We start from the raw sequence: 18709 nt of genomic DNA on the forward strand, positions 1-18709 counted from the left end.
CTGACACATGGTCAGGTTATTTAGTGCTTGCCATGTCATCCTCTCTCTCAGACTGGCATAATCTATGGAACTGATGTCACCTCCTGTTGGGCATAGGCATGGGGAATCACTCCCTTCTCTATTTTTCTGTTGAAGGACTCATCATGCACACATGTGATGTGTCTGTCTTTCTTTCTACCTTCCCAAGGACAGATGTGAAGTCTTCTTTATCTTTATATCCCCAACACTACACAGTACTAGGGGTTTAAGAAATGTCCTCTTCCTTTCCCTGCTGCTCTCAATCAGGAGCAATATGAACTCATCATTTTGAGCAATACTTATTTTGAAATGTAGACATGTAGAGATGTTAGCTAGATAGACCAGCTGATACCGTATTAGAAAACCCAAGTTTAACCATAGAAATGAAGTGCAGCTTGAATACTGCCTCTCTCTATTGAGCCAGAAGTTCCAGAAAAGTGGAAAGTGCCTGGAAGGGAAGGTGTGTACCTTGGAGCCTCCCTTTTAGGGGATCATTGGGCCCTTGTATTTCAACGGTTGAGTCTGGAGACCGACCTCCTGACCTCTAGTGGGATGAGTCTCCTGAGAGTAGGCTGACTTCCCAGATGGGAAGGCAAGAGGGAGCGTGGCAGACACTGGAACCAATCTTGATTCTTTAGGAACTTGACCCTGGAGCAGAGGGCTGGGTATGTGAACGGAAGGAGAGGTGCACCTTGAGTTCTGGCACTGGGACTCTAAGCAAGGGGTACCCTTGGCTGAATTTAACGCTGAAGGATGGGACCCAGCTGCCTCAGCAAAATGCACCATGTTAACAGGATCCTGGACTGCGCATCAGTCCTGCATATCAGGACTGTGACCATACCTTCTGGTTTGCTGAAACAGTCCTATCTGATTTCTCCTGTCCTGGCATAATTATTAATAGTGTCCTTTTCTGTTATCAGGTGTGTCTCAGTTTGGACAATAAATTATTTGATCAACCTGTATAGGACTGGTTTTTCAACAGTGACATCGTGTGGCCTCAAGAAGCAATGACAGTGGACTAAGGAGTCTTAAAGTTAGTTCTCTGCTGGTGTGGAAGCTGGGAGGACCCCTCCCTGCTCTGACTTCAGAGCTGTCAAGGCTCCTGACAATTTAGGGGGGCGGGAAATCGTCAAGAGGGAGTTTGAATATACCCTGTTAATAAGGCATGTGGATGCATCAGCAATTAATTGGAAAGTAAGAGATGTGACCATATGTAGGTTACCCTAAGTGTGTGAAGCAGTTTATATCTGTCGTATGCTATTTGCTCTAGAATCCTTGCTTACTTTAGCCCTGGAGACCTAATTCTTCACCTGGTACTTACATGGAGTTCTTTGTAGTAGTTTTCCAGTATTTCAATCTATGATCTTGAGAAGTTAAAATTTTTACTGGTAGGAAGACACATGAAATGAGCTACAGCTTTAAGAGTTTGTTTAATTGTCAAAGTTGGATGTTTATGTGTAAGGCTAAAACTGGTGATTAAGTGGACGTCTGCTTTTGCCTGCCCAGAATCCCTTTCCCATTCTTTGGGAACCCAGCCCCTTTTCCTGTGGGCAGCACATTCCATATAGTTTAGGTGGGGCTGACTCCCTTATCTCTTTCTTGTTCCCTTTCCTCCCCTATCCCTTACAAGAAGTTGGACATATGATTCATGGATTCATGCTTGACCAATCAGAGTACGCCCATTCCTCTGGCCACATTGATTGTGGGACAGAGGTAGGCAACTGACTCCAGCTAATTCAGAATCTCTGAAATTTCCTGCTGGAGCTATTGGAAAAGACTTTTTCATTCTGCTAAGATCGCTAATCTGGTAGTATGAGACAGGCTGTTGGCAGCATCTTGCCGCTAGAAGAGAATACCCATTCCAAGAAAGAAGGGAGAGAGATGAAATCCTGATGACATTGCTTTGAGGCTTCTGGATCCAGAAGGATGTCTAAAGCCCCAGATTTTTAGTTGTATGATGCAATACTTTTTTTATTCTGTAAATTTATAAATTAGCTTAAACTAAGGTCACTTGCAGTCAGAGTTCTAATATAAGCAGGGAGCAATCCTCTGCATTGCAGGGATCCAGTCTCTTAGAGTTTTAAGATTCACTAGAAGAATTGATCAACTCTAATTTTGCTTAGCATTCATGACATTATTCCAAAAATGGTCTAGTTTGTTTACTGTCTGGTACGATTTAGACTATCCGTATAGCCACAGAAATCTATTGACAGAGCTCTTTACTGGGCAAGGTCAATCTTGGAGGGACAACATGGGGAGGGCCGGTAATCGAGGAGGCAAACCTTAAGGGGATAACTGAAGAAAACCTCTTCTCTCCACAAGTTCCGCCGTCTCCTAGTCTACAGACTCCGACGCCACTTGCCTTCTTTTGCTCAAGGATATTTCTGGGGGATCAGTGGGGTAAAATGTCCTCTGTCTCAAGAGTGAGAGATGGAAAGAGAAAGCATCGTAGCTTCCACAGGATGCCCCTGTTCAGTATCTTGGGCAGTATGTTGACAAGGAGATCTGGATTTATAAAACTTATATGGAAAAACAAGTAGCCCAGCAGTCTGATGAAAAATAGGATGGTGAAAAAGAGATATCGAAAAATCCTGAAAAGAGAAAGCCAAGAAACCGTTAACCAGAGGTTAGAAAATCGGGAACAAGATAATAAGTCATACCTAAAAGCATGGCTGGCTCCTTCTTGATGTTCAAATGTCTCCCACGAATTGTTGTGTCTATTCCCAACAACCTCTTATAAAGGCAGCGCCTTCCTACGTGCTGGTCTGCCAGCTACTTTCTCTCCCATCACTGTGTTTTATTTTCTTTTAGGATTTATCACTATCTGAAGTTATCTTTTTTGTTTATTTTTATTTTGGAAAATTGTTTTCCAAAGTAGTTGCACCAATTTATACCCCTCCAGCAGGGTATGTGTTTCTGTGGATCCATATCCTCTCCAGCACTTGATATCATAAGATTTTTAACATTTTGCCAATCAAATGGGTGTAAAGTGATATCTCACTATGGTCTTAATTGACATTTCCCTCATGAACAATGATAGGTTTTTTGGTCTTATGTGTTTCCCCTTGCCATTTATCTACTAGGTGGCGTGGGCTTTTCTTATTGATTTGTAGGAGTTCTTTAGATGTTCTTAATATGAATCCTTTTCCATATTGTGTATTTTGAATATCTTCCCTCTACTTTATAACTTTCACTCGCTCTAAGGTACTAAAGAACAAAAGCTATTAAATTTAATAAAGCCTAGTTTATCTACATTTTCTTTCATTAGAATCAATGAGTTTTGCATCTTGTTTAAAAAAACATTCTGTACCTCAAGGTCTAAAAGATAATCTTATTTTCTGTCAAGAGTTTATGCTGGTTTAAAAATACATCCACCAATTCTTTGATACTCCTCCCCTCAAGAGATTGCCCTCCGTTGGAGTGTGGACCGGACTTAATGACTTGCTTCTAAAGAATCGAATGTCATGGAGATGACAGTGTGTGCCTCCCAGATACATACTAAAGGCATTGTAGCTTCATCCTTACTTTCAGAAGGAAGTCAGTTGTCACGTGGCGAGGACACACAAGCAGCCTTGTGGAGAGTCCATGTGATGCGGACCTGAGATCTCCAGCCAGCAACCAGCAAAACTTGCCAGAAGTCTGAGTAAACTACTTTGCAAATAAATCCTCTGTGCTCAGATAAGCCTTCCAATGACTGTAACTCTGAGCAGCATCTTCACTGCAGCCTCATAACAGACCCTGAGCTGGGACCTCCTGGCTAAGTGGCTCACAGATTCCTGACCCACAGAAACTGCGAGATTATAAGTGTTTGTTGTTTGAAGCCACTGAGTTTGGGGTAATTTGTTATGCAGCAGTAGCTAACTAATGCTGAGTTTTAAAGATTTTTTTAAAAGACATTTAGTTCCTTAACATATCTGGGCTGGCTTTTCGTATATGCTGTATAGCAGTGATCCAATGTCATGTTTTTTCTCATCTGGAAAACCATTTTTCCCCACCATATTTATTGGACAATTCTTCCTTTCCTTTCCACACATAATCGCTGTGATTTGTCAAAGTTCTGTATTTGCACTGTTTGTGAGCTCTTTGTTCTATTCCACTGCTCAATTTTCCTCTTCCTGTGGCAATACCACACTGTCATAATTACTGTGGTGTCACAGTAAATCTTCATATCTGGAAAGGCATGTCCCTCCCTCCTAGCCTTTCTTGAAAATTATCTTTACTCTTCCATATATGGTATATTTTAGTATCATTTTATTCAATTCCATGAAAAATCTTTTGGGGAGTTTGATTGGAATCGAATTGACTTTATTAGTCCTCTGGAGACCATTGATATATTTTTGATATTAAGGCTCTCTACCCATAATTATGATATTTCTCTTCTTTCATTCATGTTACTTTTAATGTTTCCTAATAAATTTCTATAAATTTCCCTCTGTGGTCTGATTTCTTCTTTTACTGATGAATTATTTTGCCCTTGGGGTTTTAATATGATTTGCGTGTGCACACCTGCACTGCATCCTTTTCGATATTACTCTTATCCAGCTGTGCTGGGCTCTCCTGCCCCAGGACAAATTCACTACCCACCTCCACTCACCAGTCAAAAGTAGCCCCTTCCCCACGACTTTTCTTAAATTTTCCTCTAGAGTTACTCTCAGTGACAGGAGCCAGGATCCATTCTAGTACAGCATCTTGGTCAGACCTACAATCAGGAAGCCCTTTACAGACTTCTTTCTACCATTCTCCCTGAAGCTGGATAAAATATTCATGAGAAGATTCTGGAATGATATTCCCAGGGAAAATCCTAGGGATAGCCTAGCTTTCTTATCTCTTGAGTCAGTGCCTAATATGCTAGTGCCCCCCAGGATATTGGAACAGAACAAGAGGAAAGACATCTGTAGTTTGAGGTGACGAGCTAGACGTGCAGGATGTCGTCAGGTTCTCTTCAGGATACCAACGCTCCTTGAGGCAGACATTCTTATCCTGGGGGTCCACATGGGCAATTCCATGCAGGGCACTGGTGTTAAAGTATAGGTGCCAAGGCAGCGTAGGAGTTCAAGGGAAATTTCTGCCACTTGTTCTGGGAACATTGTATTTAGGGATGTCGAAATATGTAATATTTCACTCATCTGATAGGAAGGGTATCCCCCTTAAGCAAATTTTCCAGACAATTGGAACTGACCTTTAAGCACCAATAATTTTATGTTAACCATTTTGATGGAATTTTTTCTAAATCATATTTCATACCACTTTGAATATATGTTTCTCTATGTCTTCTTACACAGATTGTATTGAACATAATTTGACCTTTTCTTGAAAATGCACGGACTTCTTGAATACCAATTTTACTTTGCTATCACAGTGATTCCCTCAGGACTAAGATCCACTCAGTTGTTTGAATCTTGAATTCTTATTCAGTTTAACAAGTATTTTTGAGCAATTATTATGTGCCGGATACTGTTAGGTGCTGTCTCTTTTTCACAATCATTTTCTCTCTCTTTTATCTGCTGTTAGGCAGTGGTATACTTGCATTTAGAAGTTCTTTTTGTATTTAAATTTCTTCTTTCACATCAAAGGAGTAATGTGCTGACATTGTAACAAGATCTGAGCTAGACTCATCTCACACAATAGCGTGAAAACCTAATCTGGAATGCTTATGAACCAGGAAGGATCTCCCCATTTCTAACGCACTGATGCTACTGGGAAACCAGATACCTCAAGCTAATTCAAATTGTTAAAGGGAAAGGGAGTAAGTATGAGATTTGCCACATCTCTTTTACCGTAAGATTCCTATTTCTGATTACTACTAGGCAATCGGCTTCTAATACTGGAAAGCTGAGATTTCTAATTGCCTTTGGACAAGGAACTCATAACATTAGAACTGAGAAAGGTAGTCATTGATGACACTAGTTTGTTGACTTTACTCTGTGTGTGTGTGTGTGTTTACAAGGTTCTCCTTATCGAGACTTTGCTGTCTTCCAGGATGGCTAAGGAGAATTCCCAGTTTTCCAGAAACTTTACTCAAAGATATTTACTTACCTTCTACAGAACCGTGTTCCCTTCTTATGCAGAGAAGTATCCTGGGAGAAGAAGAAAGGCCATTGATAAACAAGTAATTTCTGGAAGCTACCATCACTGTCAAATAATACTCAGTGAGCCATTAGTTAAATCTTATATTTAGATAATATTTTATAATTTTTTCATATGCATAAGCAGATGAAATTTTCAAATCTAATTTTTTGTTACCTGTTTATATACTGTTAGGAATAAATGAAGGCAAAGAAAGGTAAAGTATGTTGCCCAAGGTCATACAGCTAGTAAGTGGCAGGGCCAGGCCTGGAACATGGGTCTTCTGAATCCACGTTCTGGGCTCTCTGAATTACACCCTTAACTTCTACTTAGCCAGTGATCCTTAGAGGAGTTTACAGGCTATGAAAGCCACACAAACATATTCTAAGAGATAATTTTAAAAACTATAAAAATGTTAAGATGAGTATATCCTGGATTTCTGTAGCATCTCTTTTCCAAAGTAGTTTCTCAGTTTTTTCATTTTCCTTTTAACTTCCTTGTGAAATAGAAAGGAAGAGGAATTATGACTATATTTAAAATTGTGGAAATGAGGTTTGCAGAATTGGAATTAGACAGAAACTTTCTGGGTTACAAATTTTGTTCTATAGCTTGAATAAGATTAAGTGGCATGCTACCTGGTCAGTTGCTCAGGGAGCCTCTACAAAAATTACTCAAGCATCTTATGTCATTGAACCACCACAGAACTCTGATAATCTTGATGAAGACAACTCTGTTGTTTCTCTGATAGGTGGTTAGAAGGAATGCTTTGATGAACAACTGGGAATAGGTGGTGTACATATCAGGAGCACGCCAAGCTTGGTTCTAGAGAGGTGGTGTCCAGTTAATTTCAGGAGTTCTGTTTGCTGAGTGAAATATGCAAGCTTGGGACCAGAATAACTTGTTCAGGACAATGAGAACCATAGTAACTGTGGACATGGTCTAACATATATCCAAACATCCAAATGACCTGAAGGACAATGGTCGATTGTTGATATTTGCTTGTAAGGAAGAGATGACATCTCTTTTCTGATATTTTGAAGACCGTAAGTCTCAATGACATAAATTTTCTAGTGAATATCAGCCTTGGCTCTAAAGCTAGTATAAATTACAAAATTAAAATCCAACAAAAGTTTCTCTCTTAGCCTTATGTACTTGCTGCCACAAGACACCAAGCAATCCAAGAGGCCTGGCGCTCTGCATCCAATTCTATTTCCTTTGCCTATGTGCCGGTGCTGTCAGGATGTTAACTACGAACAGACACTGAAGCTGTATCATCAAGAAGCAATGACTTATGTTTTAATGCACAGGACCAACTCTGATGGTGATAGATACCCTGGTGCTCTGTGTTGTGAAAGATTTGGGACCATGTTGGGATCATCAGGAAAGAAATATGTCATTGTGGGAATTGGGGGAAGGGTGTATGCATCGTGTGTTGGCCTCCTCTCCATAGAGTAGATCCTCAGTTAATGTTCCTTTTTGCTTCCATTCTGAACTCTCTTAGATCTTAGGCTGTCTTTTTGAGAACATGTCATTTGCATGGCTGTAAGGGAGGGAAGACAATTGTTCCTTAGCACCCTCTTTGTTTGTTTAGGGTTATAATGCTTTGGAATTACATCTGGTACTATGCTTGGAAAATGCACATGGGAAGACTGGTAAATATTTGGTGTTTTGGAAACTCCTTTGAAAGGCAATGACACTGAGAGAAGCTGAAGATGGAGTGGAACGCTTACCTTATTATTTTGGCTGTTATGCTTTTTTCTTGCAGACATGCTCAAGACTTTTGATCTAAGGGGAAGGGAACCAAGATAGGGAATGAATAAGGTACACTCAAATATTCGTACTACATGATGGTTATTTAAAAATAGTTTTATATGGGGCTGGTCTAGTGGTGTAGTGGTTAAGTTCACACACTCCGCTTTGGTGGCTCGGGGTTCACCGGTTCAGATCCTGGGTGCAGACCTACACACCACTTATCAAGCCACGCTGTAGTGGCATCCCACAAAGAAGAGCTAGAAGGACTTACAACTATGTACTGGGGTTTTGGGGAGAAGAAAAAAAAAGAGAGGAAGATTCGCAACAGATGTTAGCTCAGGGCCAATCTTCCTCACGAAAAATAAAACAAAGTTTTATATTCTAAAGATAGTCTGTCTGCTATTTTAGCTAGTGGCTACATGTGACTATTTACATTTAGGTTAATTAAAATTAAAAAAATCAGTTCCTCATTAGCCATATTTTAAGTACTCAGTAGGTGGCTAGTAGTGGCTACCTATTGGACAGCACAGAAAGTTCTATTGGGCAGCCCTGTTCTAGAATCTTAGCTTAGCAGTCAAGCCATACTTAATGTTCAGGAAGGATCTAGGGAGACCTGAAGGTGTCCTTTAAGGGTGAGAACATCCGAGTCCTGGTCCTTAGCCTATGTGGACCTGGCCTATTTAGAGGCTATATGCAGTTTGGGTCTCTTTCTCTTGATCCCAAGATTCCAAAATACTTAATAAATAGAAATACTTCTTGACTGAATTAAGTTTTAACTTCTAAAGAGGGTCAAGAAATGGAAGCGAGGTTTTTGGGTTTGGTTTCTCACTATTTAGGTTCTTCTGACAAACTCAAGAAGTACTTTTCGGGGGGGGCTTTGCTCTTATTTCTTATTTCTAATTAGCAATGTTCATAGTTTAATATAGTATACAGTTTGAGTTTTACAATGTGGTAGCCTTAGTGTGTGTCTAGAGATTAGTTTCATCCCTATTCTATATGGTTGAGATTCTGGATATTGGGGGAAGTGAGGAAGGTATCAGTTTCAAGGCCTTTTCTGTGAAATATAAGGAATGCCCTTCTTATCAAGGTGCCTGATCCTTTTTTAAGGCTCACGTTCCTGCCCTTAATATAAACCCAAATTTATAAAATTTGGTGATAAAATATGGTGATATATTTAATATATAATATATCAAATGGTGATAAAATTATGAAGGGAGATGCCTTTCTGAGTCTTTTAAGAAGGGTGGGGGAAGGACCTGTGTTTTAAAGTTGGTGTGGGTTAGTAGGGGCAGCCAGATCATGAACAGAGGGAAAGGTACGTGGTGTTGGGCTCACTCAATTCCACACAGGAATTGGTCGGAGAAAGGTTTGCTCTGGCCCAGGCTGAGATGGAGTTACCACCAAAACCAGGAGGTTCCTGTGTTTGCCAAAGCTCACACTTCTCTCTCAAGGAACCGGGTCTCCAGTTCTTCCTCTATTTTCCTCAGAGTTTCCTGGTACTTCTTCAAAGAGAAAGAAAAAACCACAGTTACTAATTAGAAGCTTTACGGTTTTTCTAATCATAATAAGCACATATCATCACACTGTGACATGAATGTTTGCTACTCCCACTGCCCCTCTATGTCGTTTCTTGGACCCCACCCACCACCACTCCTCATCTCTCACTACGCTTCACTACTGGGCACGTCCCTGGGCAGGTGGGATTATCAATAGGAAAAGTGCTCATTATTCATTTGGAAGCTCAGAGGTTAGGAGACCAGGGAAGTAATAGAATAATGTTGATGGTGGAGTGTCAAGGACCTTAAAGTCCCTTTATGGCGCCACCTTGAAGAGTTAAAGTTGTTCCAGACAGTATTCTTTGAAAAGCCTGCTTTCATTTCACCCTGTACCTTAACAAGCCCTTTCCTACCTCTTCACTGAGAACGCTACCTTTATGCAGAGGGCCTGATCCTCACAGAGCTGGGCCACCAATGCGTAGTCTTCCAGGACCTGGGAAGCCAAAATTCAGTCTTAAATTTCTCTCAGTACATCGCTGGAAGAACAAGAGGATGCTCATTTCCTCCTAAGTCCTGGACTGTAAATATGGTTTTCTAATTGTTCTAAGTAAGTTTAGTACATATGAACTCATTTGCTTTTTTGAGGATAAACAAGCTACATTTTACAGTCCCAATGGGAATTGTTTGGGGATAGTGGGGAGAAGAATAGATACTGATTTGTGAAAGATATAGATTATGGAACGGATCCTGTAAAACTGTTAGAGCAGGTAATCTAGAGGAGTGTATTCGTCTTTGTTTTCTTCATGCCCTCCTTGGCCCCGTAGTGGTCTGGATCCCGAACCTTATTATAACCCAGTCACTTGAGGAATGTATCAGATGGTCTGACGGAGGATCAAGTTTCCTTTCCCTTGGGAGAAGTAACATTGAAGTTCCTCCTCTCATTACCTTGGCCAGCTCCTTCTCTTGGTCTGCATAGGAAGCTTCCAACTGTTGTAACTTAACCTATAGAAAGGGGAGGAGAACCATAGCTCAGCAAGGTGAAAACGGAATCCCATTCTAAAATCTGTCTCAAAGGCTTTCTCACAGGCGACTGACTTGCGTCAGGCACCAGTTCAGATGTCTTTTGATGGAAGGGAGTCAAACCATCCAGTGTCCTTTGCAGCTGCCTGGTGAACCTGCTTTTCTACCCTCTGGACCCCTTAGCATTCATCAGTGCTCCCTTCATCCATAAACTTCAATTCTTAGCTTCTTTCTTTCCTAGCTATTTCTCTTAGAAAAAGTGTTAATCTTGAAAAACTTCTCTTTTCCTTTTCTTTTTATACATTCATGACTCACTTTCTCCCTCCCTGTATTTCATCTTCCCTCTTTTCCTTTAAATATTTGATGAAAGCCTATATTCTATTGGTCACTATGCTGGAGTGATGGGGAATACCGAGTATACAATGGTGAACAGGATTGATAGGCTGTCTGCCTGCCTCATGGAGCTGACATGGGATGTAACAATCAACCTGATAATAAGTGCCATTAAGGAAATAAAAACAGTAATGTGATGAGAGTGAGTGATGATGTGAGAGCTGTTACAGGTGGTTGGCGAAGACCTCTCTGATGAGATGACACTTGAGCTGAAATCTACATGATAAAAATTAATCAAATGGAGATCTGGAAGAAATATGTTCCATGTAGAGGTTACAGCGAGGGCCAAGACCGTGAAGTCGCCCAAATTTGGTCTGCATGAAGCCGTTATGTGGCTGGAGCATATGGGCAGTCTGGTAAAAAGGAGGTGAGGTGGGGAAAGGTAGACATGGACGAGATTATGTAGGGTCTTATAGCTTCTAGAAGGAGTTGGCTCTTTATTTTAATTGCAGTGAGAAGCCAGGAGAGAGCTTGAAGTAGAAAAGACACAGTCTGTTTTGTGTTTTTAAAGAAGGATCTTTTCCATGTGTGGAAAGTAGATTTTTCAGGAAAGAGTAGAAACAGGGAGACTAGTCAGGAGGCTCCCTCTGCATCCAGGTGGGGGTTATGGTGGCTTGCAAACGGGGGTAGGAAAAGCAGCAGTAGACGGAGAAGAATAGAGGCCTTTTGGGATATGATCTGTGGGTATCTTTCTTTCCTTCCTTTTCAGCTCTGTTTTTCCCACTTTCGTCTAGGTACCATTACTTCTTATCTGGACTCTTCCAACTGTTCCTTTCCCCTCCAGTCAATTACCTTTAAGGCCAGACAGCCAAATGTGCTAAGGGCTATATTTTTAAGACAGTGGTCTGAGTTACAAGGAGTTGAAGCAGGTATCTCATTAAACTACTGAACTGATCACCAGTATGTAAGAGGAACAGGAGCAAAAGAGATGCTGTATATTTCATAGAATTAGAAATATCACCTGAGAATTCTACAAAATAGGTGGGCAAGAGTTAATAAGACTCTAGAACTCTTTAGGGCTGAACTGATTGCTGCCAGGAAAATAATGGCCATTGTTCTGACAATGCCTGGAACTCTCTATCCATACTTTATCAGCTCAGCTCTGCTGACTTAGCCAGCACAGCCAGACTTAAAGTGTCACCACTGGATTCTGGCGGGCTCGCTGTCAGGAGAACTTCTTAGCCTCAGGAGAAGGAAGACCCTGAATCTGCTGAGTGCTGCAGCTATGTGACGAGGACAGAAGAGGAGCTCCACAATCCTTTCTAGCCTCAGCTCCAGTTCTTTCGCAATGTACATGCAGGCTCCAGATTTATTTCTGTCCAGATAAGTTTCTGGAATGAGCATGGCCAAGCCAGCTTGCTTGGTGGCTTTGGACTTCCTGTTGTTTTGTGGCCATCAACACTGATTTGGTCAACAGAAGATAGGGGAGTAATTCTCTATCCTTTCCTTTTCTGTTTCTATTTTCAGTGTGTCCATAGCTTCAGAGGCTTGATACACACAGTATGGGCTTAAGGGTGTGCTGAAGAAGCTAAAGAGAAATTAGGTAAGGCAAGGACAAAGATGCAATTCTACAGAAAGTATCAAGTAAAAATTGTATCTGCTGTCTGAATAAAATAAGTCTCTAGTTCTTCTGGAGTGTTTGATCAGATGGGTGTGGTTGTGCCCGAGTTCTTAACTCCGGAAAACAAATTAGAGAAATGCTAAGCACTGCACGATGTGCTTAGCAGGGGGATGTCACTGAATACCTGAGTGGCCAATCCTTTTCTGGGTTGGAATCAACGACAGGGTGTGTAAATTGCCTAGCCACAGTGGATTTACAATCCTGGCTCTGCCGCTATGAATTCATACATATGCCTAAGCCAGATTTTTAAAGAATCACTTTAAAATGATGTGACTTTTCAGGAGTTTTACACTCCAAACAAAGGAAAGAGTATTTTACATGTACGATTTCATTCAATTTTCACACTGAGGCTGGAGGAGCTGATGAAACTGCCCCACTTCATGTACCACGGTAAGCGCTGGGGCTGAGGGTTAAACCGGGAACTTCCGCTGCCCCCAATGTCGTGTACGCATTTGTGCGTTTGTATTCTGCTCTTCCTGATGGAAGCAAGAACAAAACACATGACTTCAGCGTGAAATGCCCTACTAAGGGCAGAGGAGAATTCAGTACTCAGCGTCCCAGGCTTAAGCCTAACGTGGGCTAAAACTACATAGAATTTATCTCAACTTTGACTTCAAGTGGAAACAGTCCTGGTCACATAGCCCAGACCCACTCAAAACTGCTTTTTCATTTACCTTTAACTCTTCTGGGGTTCCGTTTAGATTGCCTTGTTCACACTTGGTTGTCTTAGGTAATTTGCTTGTAAGCTACGGTTTCAGATAAAAGAAAATACACTTCAAATGAAAAATACATCAAATACAAAATATAGAAGACAACAACATTCTCTGGCGTGCAGGCCAGTAACTTGGCCTTGATAAAAGCTGCCAGCAGATGGTCCCTTGGTGGGTACTTGGTGCCCTTGGAAATATCTTTATTCTACCTTCTTCTTCTCACTTGTCTTGGCCACCAAAGCTAGAGTCCACTCAAGGCAGGAGCATGTCCGTGAACCCTTAATCCATGCTGGGTCACACAGGGCTGCAGGCATGGGTTAGAGAGTAGGGTAATCATGGGACGCCCACTGTATTCTGAGCAGGAGTTGAAGTAGAGGGAATGACGGAACAAGGAAAAGGAAATTCTTGAGAATTAAGTAGTTTTAAAAGTCTCGGCTGAAAGTAAAATTAAATTCTCATCACAAAGGTCCCAGTCAGTCACTTCAAGAGAGTATCTGTTGGAATCCATTTTCTTGAGTTAGAATGGAGAACCCACAGGATCACTGAATACCTCATTGGCTCCTCTCCCCTGAGCTTGCAGAGAAACTCCAAGCATTGAGGTGTGAGGCTCAGACTCAAGAGAGTGGAGCAGAACCGCCATGCCCAGCACAGGCTACTCTGACAGGAGGGGGTCCCTCTCGATCATTTTCCCTCCCTTGCCTCTTTGATGACTGGGTCTGCCGTGGGGATGCTGGACAACACAAGAACCCCAACCCACCTTTCTTTGAAGTTCTGTTATACTGTGGACCAGAGTCTCATTCTTCCTTTCCTGTTGAGAGAAAGCAGCAGAGTATTAAGTGTGCATGTGCACAACCCCATCATCTTTATCCAGTTGATTGTTCTCCATTTCACTCTGGTGATATTTTCCTGCAGTAACTCTGACTGCATAATGTCAGGTGTAGGACCTGTGGTTTGATCTAAATATATACCCACCAGTTTACCACGGATAGAGACGCCCACTTGCAGGGCTTCCCAATATTAAATATTACCAAGGAAGCCTTGCCCTCCACACATGCCCTGCCACGTGGGGACACATTCTGCCATGACTTCTAAGTTGACTAGTCTTTGTATGTAAAAAGAGGAGCTGATCTGACCGCTGATGTGAGACAGGATGAGGAATAAAACCTCTCAATGGCTCTTCCCAGCTTCTTGCTTACAAGTCTGCCCGTTTCTTCTTCCAGCTCCTGCAAGGCTTTTTCCCTTTCCATCGGGGTGCAGATCTCCTCCCACTCCCCGTCTTCCGCCGAGTCTTTGGTCTCAGTGATCTCACTTTCCAGCCTGGGGGACAGAAGCACACACTTTGAGGAATCGGCGGTTTCAGAACTGATACAACCCATATGTCAGTTTTAAGGGTACTTCAATGAGAATAAACATGAATCTCAAGTTGGAACCCCTTCTTTCCTGGATCCTTAGAATCAGAATCACTTTAAAGGCAGGAAAAGGAAGAGTGCCCTGATTCCCAAGTCAAACCCCCCAGTGTTTTTATAACTCGGGTAAATATCACCCAGTCTTTTAGGAATCTCTTTGAAACGTGCTCTATTTCAAGGTGTGAGCCACAGAGAAATGCCAAAGAATGAAGAAGAAACTTTTGCTGTACAAGATATAGGTCTCGAGAGCAAGCAGGAAAGTTCCGTTTCGTGTCTTCTCCTCCACTCTATCCTTTAGATTGTGAACTTCCCTCAGGAAACCCCAACACTCACCTCTGAATCTCCTCTTCCTTCTCATGGATTTTGAGAAGAAGTTCCTGATTTGCTTCGTCTATTCTCTGCATATCCCTTTCAAGGTCCATGTTCAAACTATTAATGTTCCTCTTTGACTGGGCCAGTCTTAAGATTTCCACTTTCTCTGACCTATAGACTCAGCCCCCCAAATGAACAAGAGTCAGTTACCTTAAGGTCGATAATCTTTGGGCCAAAGGGGATATCTAGAAGATGTGTAATTCATTAACCTGGCTGTTTCTGAGAGCATAGCTTTCCATTCTCATTCTTAGGAAATTATATTTCTTAATCATGCTCTCCACTTTTTTTCAATAATTCTCAATTCAGTCAGCGAGGGGAAGTCTTTCCCAGGCTTTTCTTGGCCAAGGTGCTCAACATAATAGGGCACCTCTGCTCTGGCTCCAGGAGAAGCTTTGCATCTTTAAGTAACCTCTTGCATTGGAGAGAATGTTTTCTCAGACAAATTGTTCAGAAAATCTGCCCATGCAATGCACTTTTATTGAGTACTTTTATCCAGGCAGCTGGCACATCGCTTACGGTTGGGGCCGGCTTCATGCAGAGCCACGGACATTTCCACCAGCAGGCAGGGCTCCAGTCTTTCCCTCCCTCCACCATCTCAAAACTTCTCCACTGCCTGCTGCAAAGCTTGAGAATCTACCGTGGGACTCACTCAACTGAGCACAGACAGATAGATCCAGGCATTCACTTTCAAGAATGCAAGCGTGTTTTTTGAAGTAAATTTGAAGGAAATAATGGTAATGCTAGAGCAATCTAGAAAAGACATGTGGGAAGCTCTCAACAAACTTTTCTTTTTCTTGTGTGTCAATTAATTAATTGGTTTGTCTTCAAAATGATTAACTGGGAATAAGGTAGTAAGGCAGAGGGACTTTCGTTCTGAGTAGGAATGAAGGGTAAGAGTCCTGCCTTGGAAGGGCTGGCTTGGATGAGGGCTTTACAATAGCTGTAACTTCAGGAGGGCACGGAGTGCGAGGTGTGGAGCGCAGCGGGGGATGGACAGACGGGGTAGAAGAAGAGAGGCAGACTAGAAGACGAGGGAAGCCATCAATGGCAGCCTCCCTTCATACCTTGGTCTTGGCTGTGGCTTTGCATAAACATGATTACTTACTCAGAATCTGGCTGATCTTTGTGTTCTTCCATTGTAGATTCCCTAAAATACGAACAGCGACGTATCTAATGAATTGGGGACATGGGTGCATTTATGAAACAGAGTAACTAGCCAAGAGTCCCAGAAGATGGGAACGAAATTAAATTAACTGATTTCCTCCCTCCAACCCCCACATTTCGGCCATGACAAAACCCAGCCTTCTGATTTTTCTGCCCACAATCTGACTATGCCTCTGTGAGGATACAGTCAGGACATAGGGATGATTCTGAAAGTTCAATAGATGTCCTGCTAGCAGATCTATTCAGAGATGGCTCACCAACACAAAACCCTTTGGAAATTTATACATGACCGTAAGAATCAATAGGGGTTATCAATTGTTCCTATGTCCTCTTTTGCTCTAGGCCCAGCTGCTTTCCTTAAGGCCCCAGGGACATGGATGTAGCGTACAACGGCTCTGACAAGCATCTTTTTGCTTTATAGTCTGGCCTCTGCAAGAATCTCCAGATATTAAGATCTTTAGAATTAAATAGGGCTCAGAAAAACCAAGCAACAGTAAGTAATTTGGATCATTCTGCCCCTTAGTTTCCTCTTTTTCTCCATTTCTTTGATAAACTCTACTTCCCTTCTGATGCGTGTGGTCTTCCTGATTCTGCCCTAGTCAGTTAGCTTCTGAAGAATCTAATCTTTCCCCACTGGAACCATCCAGTAGAATCTCAGAACCTTCCGAGGAGTCATAATTCTGCTATTGACATAGGATGGGTGGAGCAACGTGTCACAGTGGGGTGGGTGGCAATGGTTTCTCACCATTTGTGCAGAGTTCAGAGCCTCCATGGGTTTGTGTGTTTCATGGCTGAGTCTACGCTTGGTAGCAGTAGGTTCAATGGATCTGATTTCTGGGTAGTATGAAGGGGTAGACCCTATCTTTTATTTCTCTGGCAGATTGAGCTCCCTCCCTGCCCATGTGTGACTAATATGGGAACTCTGGGTCCTAAGGCTAGCAGTCTAATCCCATAATATAGCCAACTAACAACTCATTCATTCTAAAAACCTTGAAACATTGAAAGAGCACCTATGAATGCTAGGGACTGTTCTAAACACTAGGGAGAGAGAGTGAAAAAACCGGCAAAAGAGGACCTGCCCTCACGGAAATTCCATTTTAGAGTGTGTGTGTATGTGTGGGTGGGTGGCACTAGGAACAAAGTAAATGAGTAAATTTATTTTATTTGGTGTGATAAAAGAAGAGAATGCTATGAAGAAATAAATTAGTGAAGGAGGTAAGATGAAAAGTAGTGAGTATTATTTACGTGGGAGGGAAGTTGTTGCTATTTTAAATAGAGGATGCAGAGAAAGCAGCTGGGCGTTCCCAGACCCCAAAGTGTGGTGTAGATGTTAGGAGGCCTAGTGAACTGGAGACCTTAGGTCGTGCTGAGGTGGACACAGAATCCGCAGGCCTCACAATCACCAGCAATAGCAAGGTCCATGGTCATCAGCGGGATGGACCAGCATGCAACCCGAAAGGCCAGTAGATCCAGGATGACCAAGAGGAGGCATGAAACCCAAAGCTACTCCTTTGATGCCTTAAGGATACGTAGCTTTCCCTGCACCTGCCACTGTCCTGGGGAAGAAGAGAGCTCTGGAGAGGAAAATCTCCCTAAAAGAGGGAGAAATTACCCCAAAGAGATTTTTAACTCAGAAACGTCTATGATATCTGGAATTGACCTCCTTGACTCTTTTCTACCAACCTGAGGCATAGAAGCTAGAAAGGATGATATGATCAGTTGCAGAATGCGAAGAACATATTTCTGCATACCTGAGTTTGTACATTTTGGCCAGATTCTGCACTATTTGTAACTTCTTGTGTGTGCGAGCCATGGAAACCTGGGAAGTTTCAGATCTTGACTTAATAAGGACCACATTGAGTTGATTTGTGAGCCAGAGTGACTTCTTAACATACTGTAGTTTCTAACAAACTATTTGTAAAATTAATGGCCTCTGATGACCCCCATTACCATCTCCCTTCTTCCTGAAAGAAGGCATTTCATTGCTTTATGAAGCTGTACACAGAAGAGTAATTAAGTAACAATTCAGGCCAATGGCCTCTCCCAGGAATTAATGGTAGGGAGAGTTCATTAACCCCAGCTGGTTATAGCTTCTCCAGGAAATGCCCTGGACCAAGGTTATCGTAGCTATTAATGGATTGGATAGGGACTTTAACTGGGATAAAAATAAAGCTCTGTCTTCTTCCTGGGGAGCTTTTCTCCTTGAGGGGCACCAAAGGCAAGCTGTAGGAGTAGCAGAACCCCAAGGTTGGGGCCTTGTATGGGGTGAGGACAACAGATTGCTATTAGTGAGAATTGTTAAATCAAGGTAAAAACAGGGCCTTGGGGGCAAATTAAGGTCCTTGATATAAGCCTTCCTGCTGTTCAGGAGGTGGCTTGATTAACACCCAGTGCAGCTGTAGAGCAGCTGTTTTCACCTTGTTAACTTTTCCATGCCGTGCCTGCCCCGCGCTGAAGAGTCGCTGAGAGATGTCAGGTTTTGCTGCATTGCTGCCAGCAACGCAGTGGCCTTTGTGTGGAACTCTGTAGTGAAAACACCCTCTCTTTCGCCAGGCTGGGCATTCAGGCTCTGTTTGCTGGGCCTTCATCCCTCTACTGGGAGGGGACCGGCCAGGTACGTGAGCCCTCAATGGAGCTGCCTGGGCGCTGGCCCCTCCTGCTGCCTGGCATGGATGGAGAGCTATTTCTTTG

General features: G+C 42.4%; 1 protein-coding gene and 1 non-coding gene across 2 annotated transcripts; both read right to left on the bottom strand.

Annotated features, from left to right (window-relative positions):
• Positions 1-210: 210 nt before the first annotated feature.
• On the bottom strand, positions 211-15991 carry TMCO5A (transmembrane and coiled-coil domains 5A). Its single transcript, XM_070519663.1, has 10 exons — positions 15960-15991; positions 14816-14965; positions 14273-14393; positions 13834-13884; positions 13041-13112; positions 10278-10334; positions 9766-9825; positions 9274-9338; positions 7815-7869; positions 211-2749 (listed from the first exon to the last, which is right to left on the bottom strand). Exons 1-10 carry the CDS (start codon positions 15989-15991, stop codon positions 2411-2413), a joined length of 1002 nt encoding a protein of 333 aa, XP_070375764.1. The 3' UTR covers positions 211-2410.
• On the bottom strand, positions 5584-5687 carry LOC123283660 (small nucleolar RNA U13). Its single transcript, XR_006524336.1, has one exon. It is a non-coding gene; the product is annotated as a small nucleolar RNA U13 (small nucleolar RNA).
• Positions 15992-18709: the final 2718 nt, after the last annotated feature.

Source organism: Equus asinus, chromosome 2, assembly GCF_041296235.1.
Source record: "Equus asinus isolate D_3611 breed Donkey chromosome 2, EquAss-T2T_v2, whole genome shotgun sequence".
NCBI lineage: Eukaryota > Metazoa > Chordata > Mammalia > Perissodactyla > Equidae > Equus > Equus asinus.

What these genes read in the sequence shown, in the direction of transcription:
- TMCO5A (XM_070519663.1), bottom strand. Translation starts at nt 15,991, where the DNA reads ATGGAAGAACACAAAGATCAGCCAGATTCTGA. An exon ending in AAAGATCAGCCAGATTCTGA is followed by an intron (nt 14,966 to 15,959) that starts GTAAGTAATCAT and finishes CTGAGTCTATAG; the next exon opens with GTCAGAGAAAGTGGAAATCT. An exon ending in AAGAGAAGGAGCTGGCCAAG is followed by an intron (nt 9,826 to 10,277) that starts GTAATGAGAGGA and finishes TTGGCTTCCCAG; the next exon opens with GTCCTGGAAGACTACGCATT.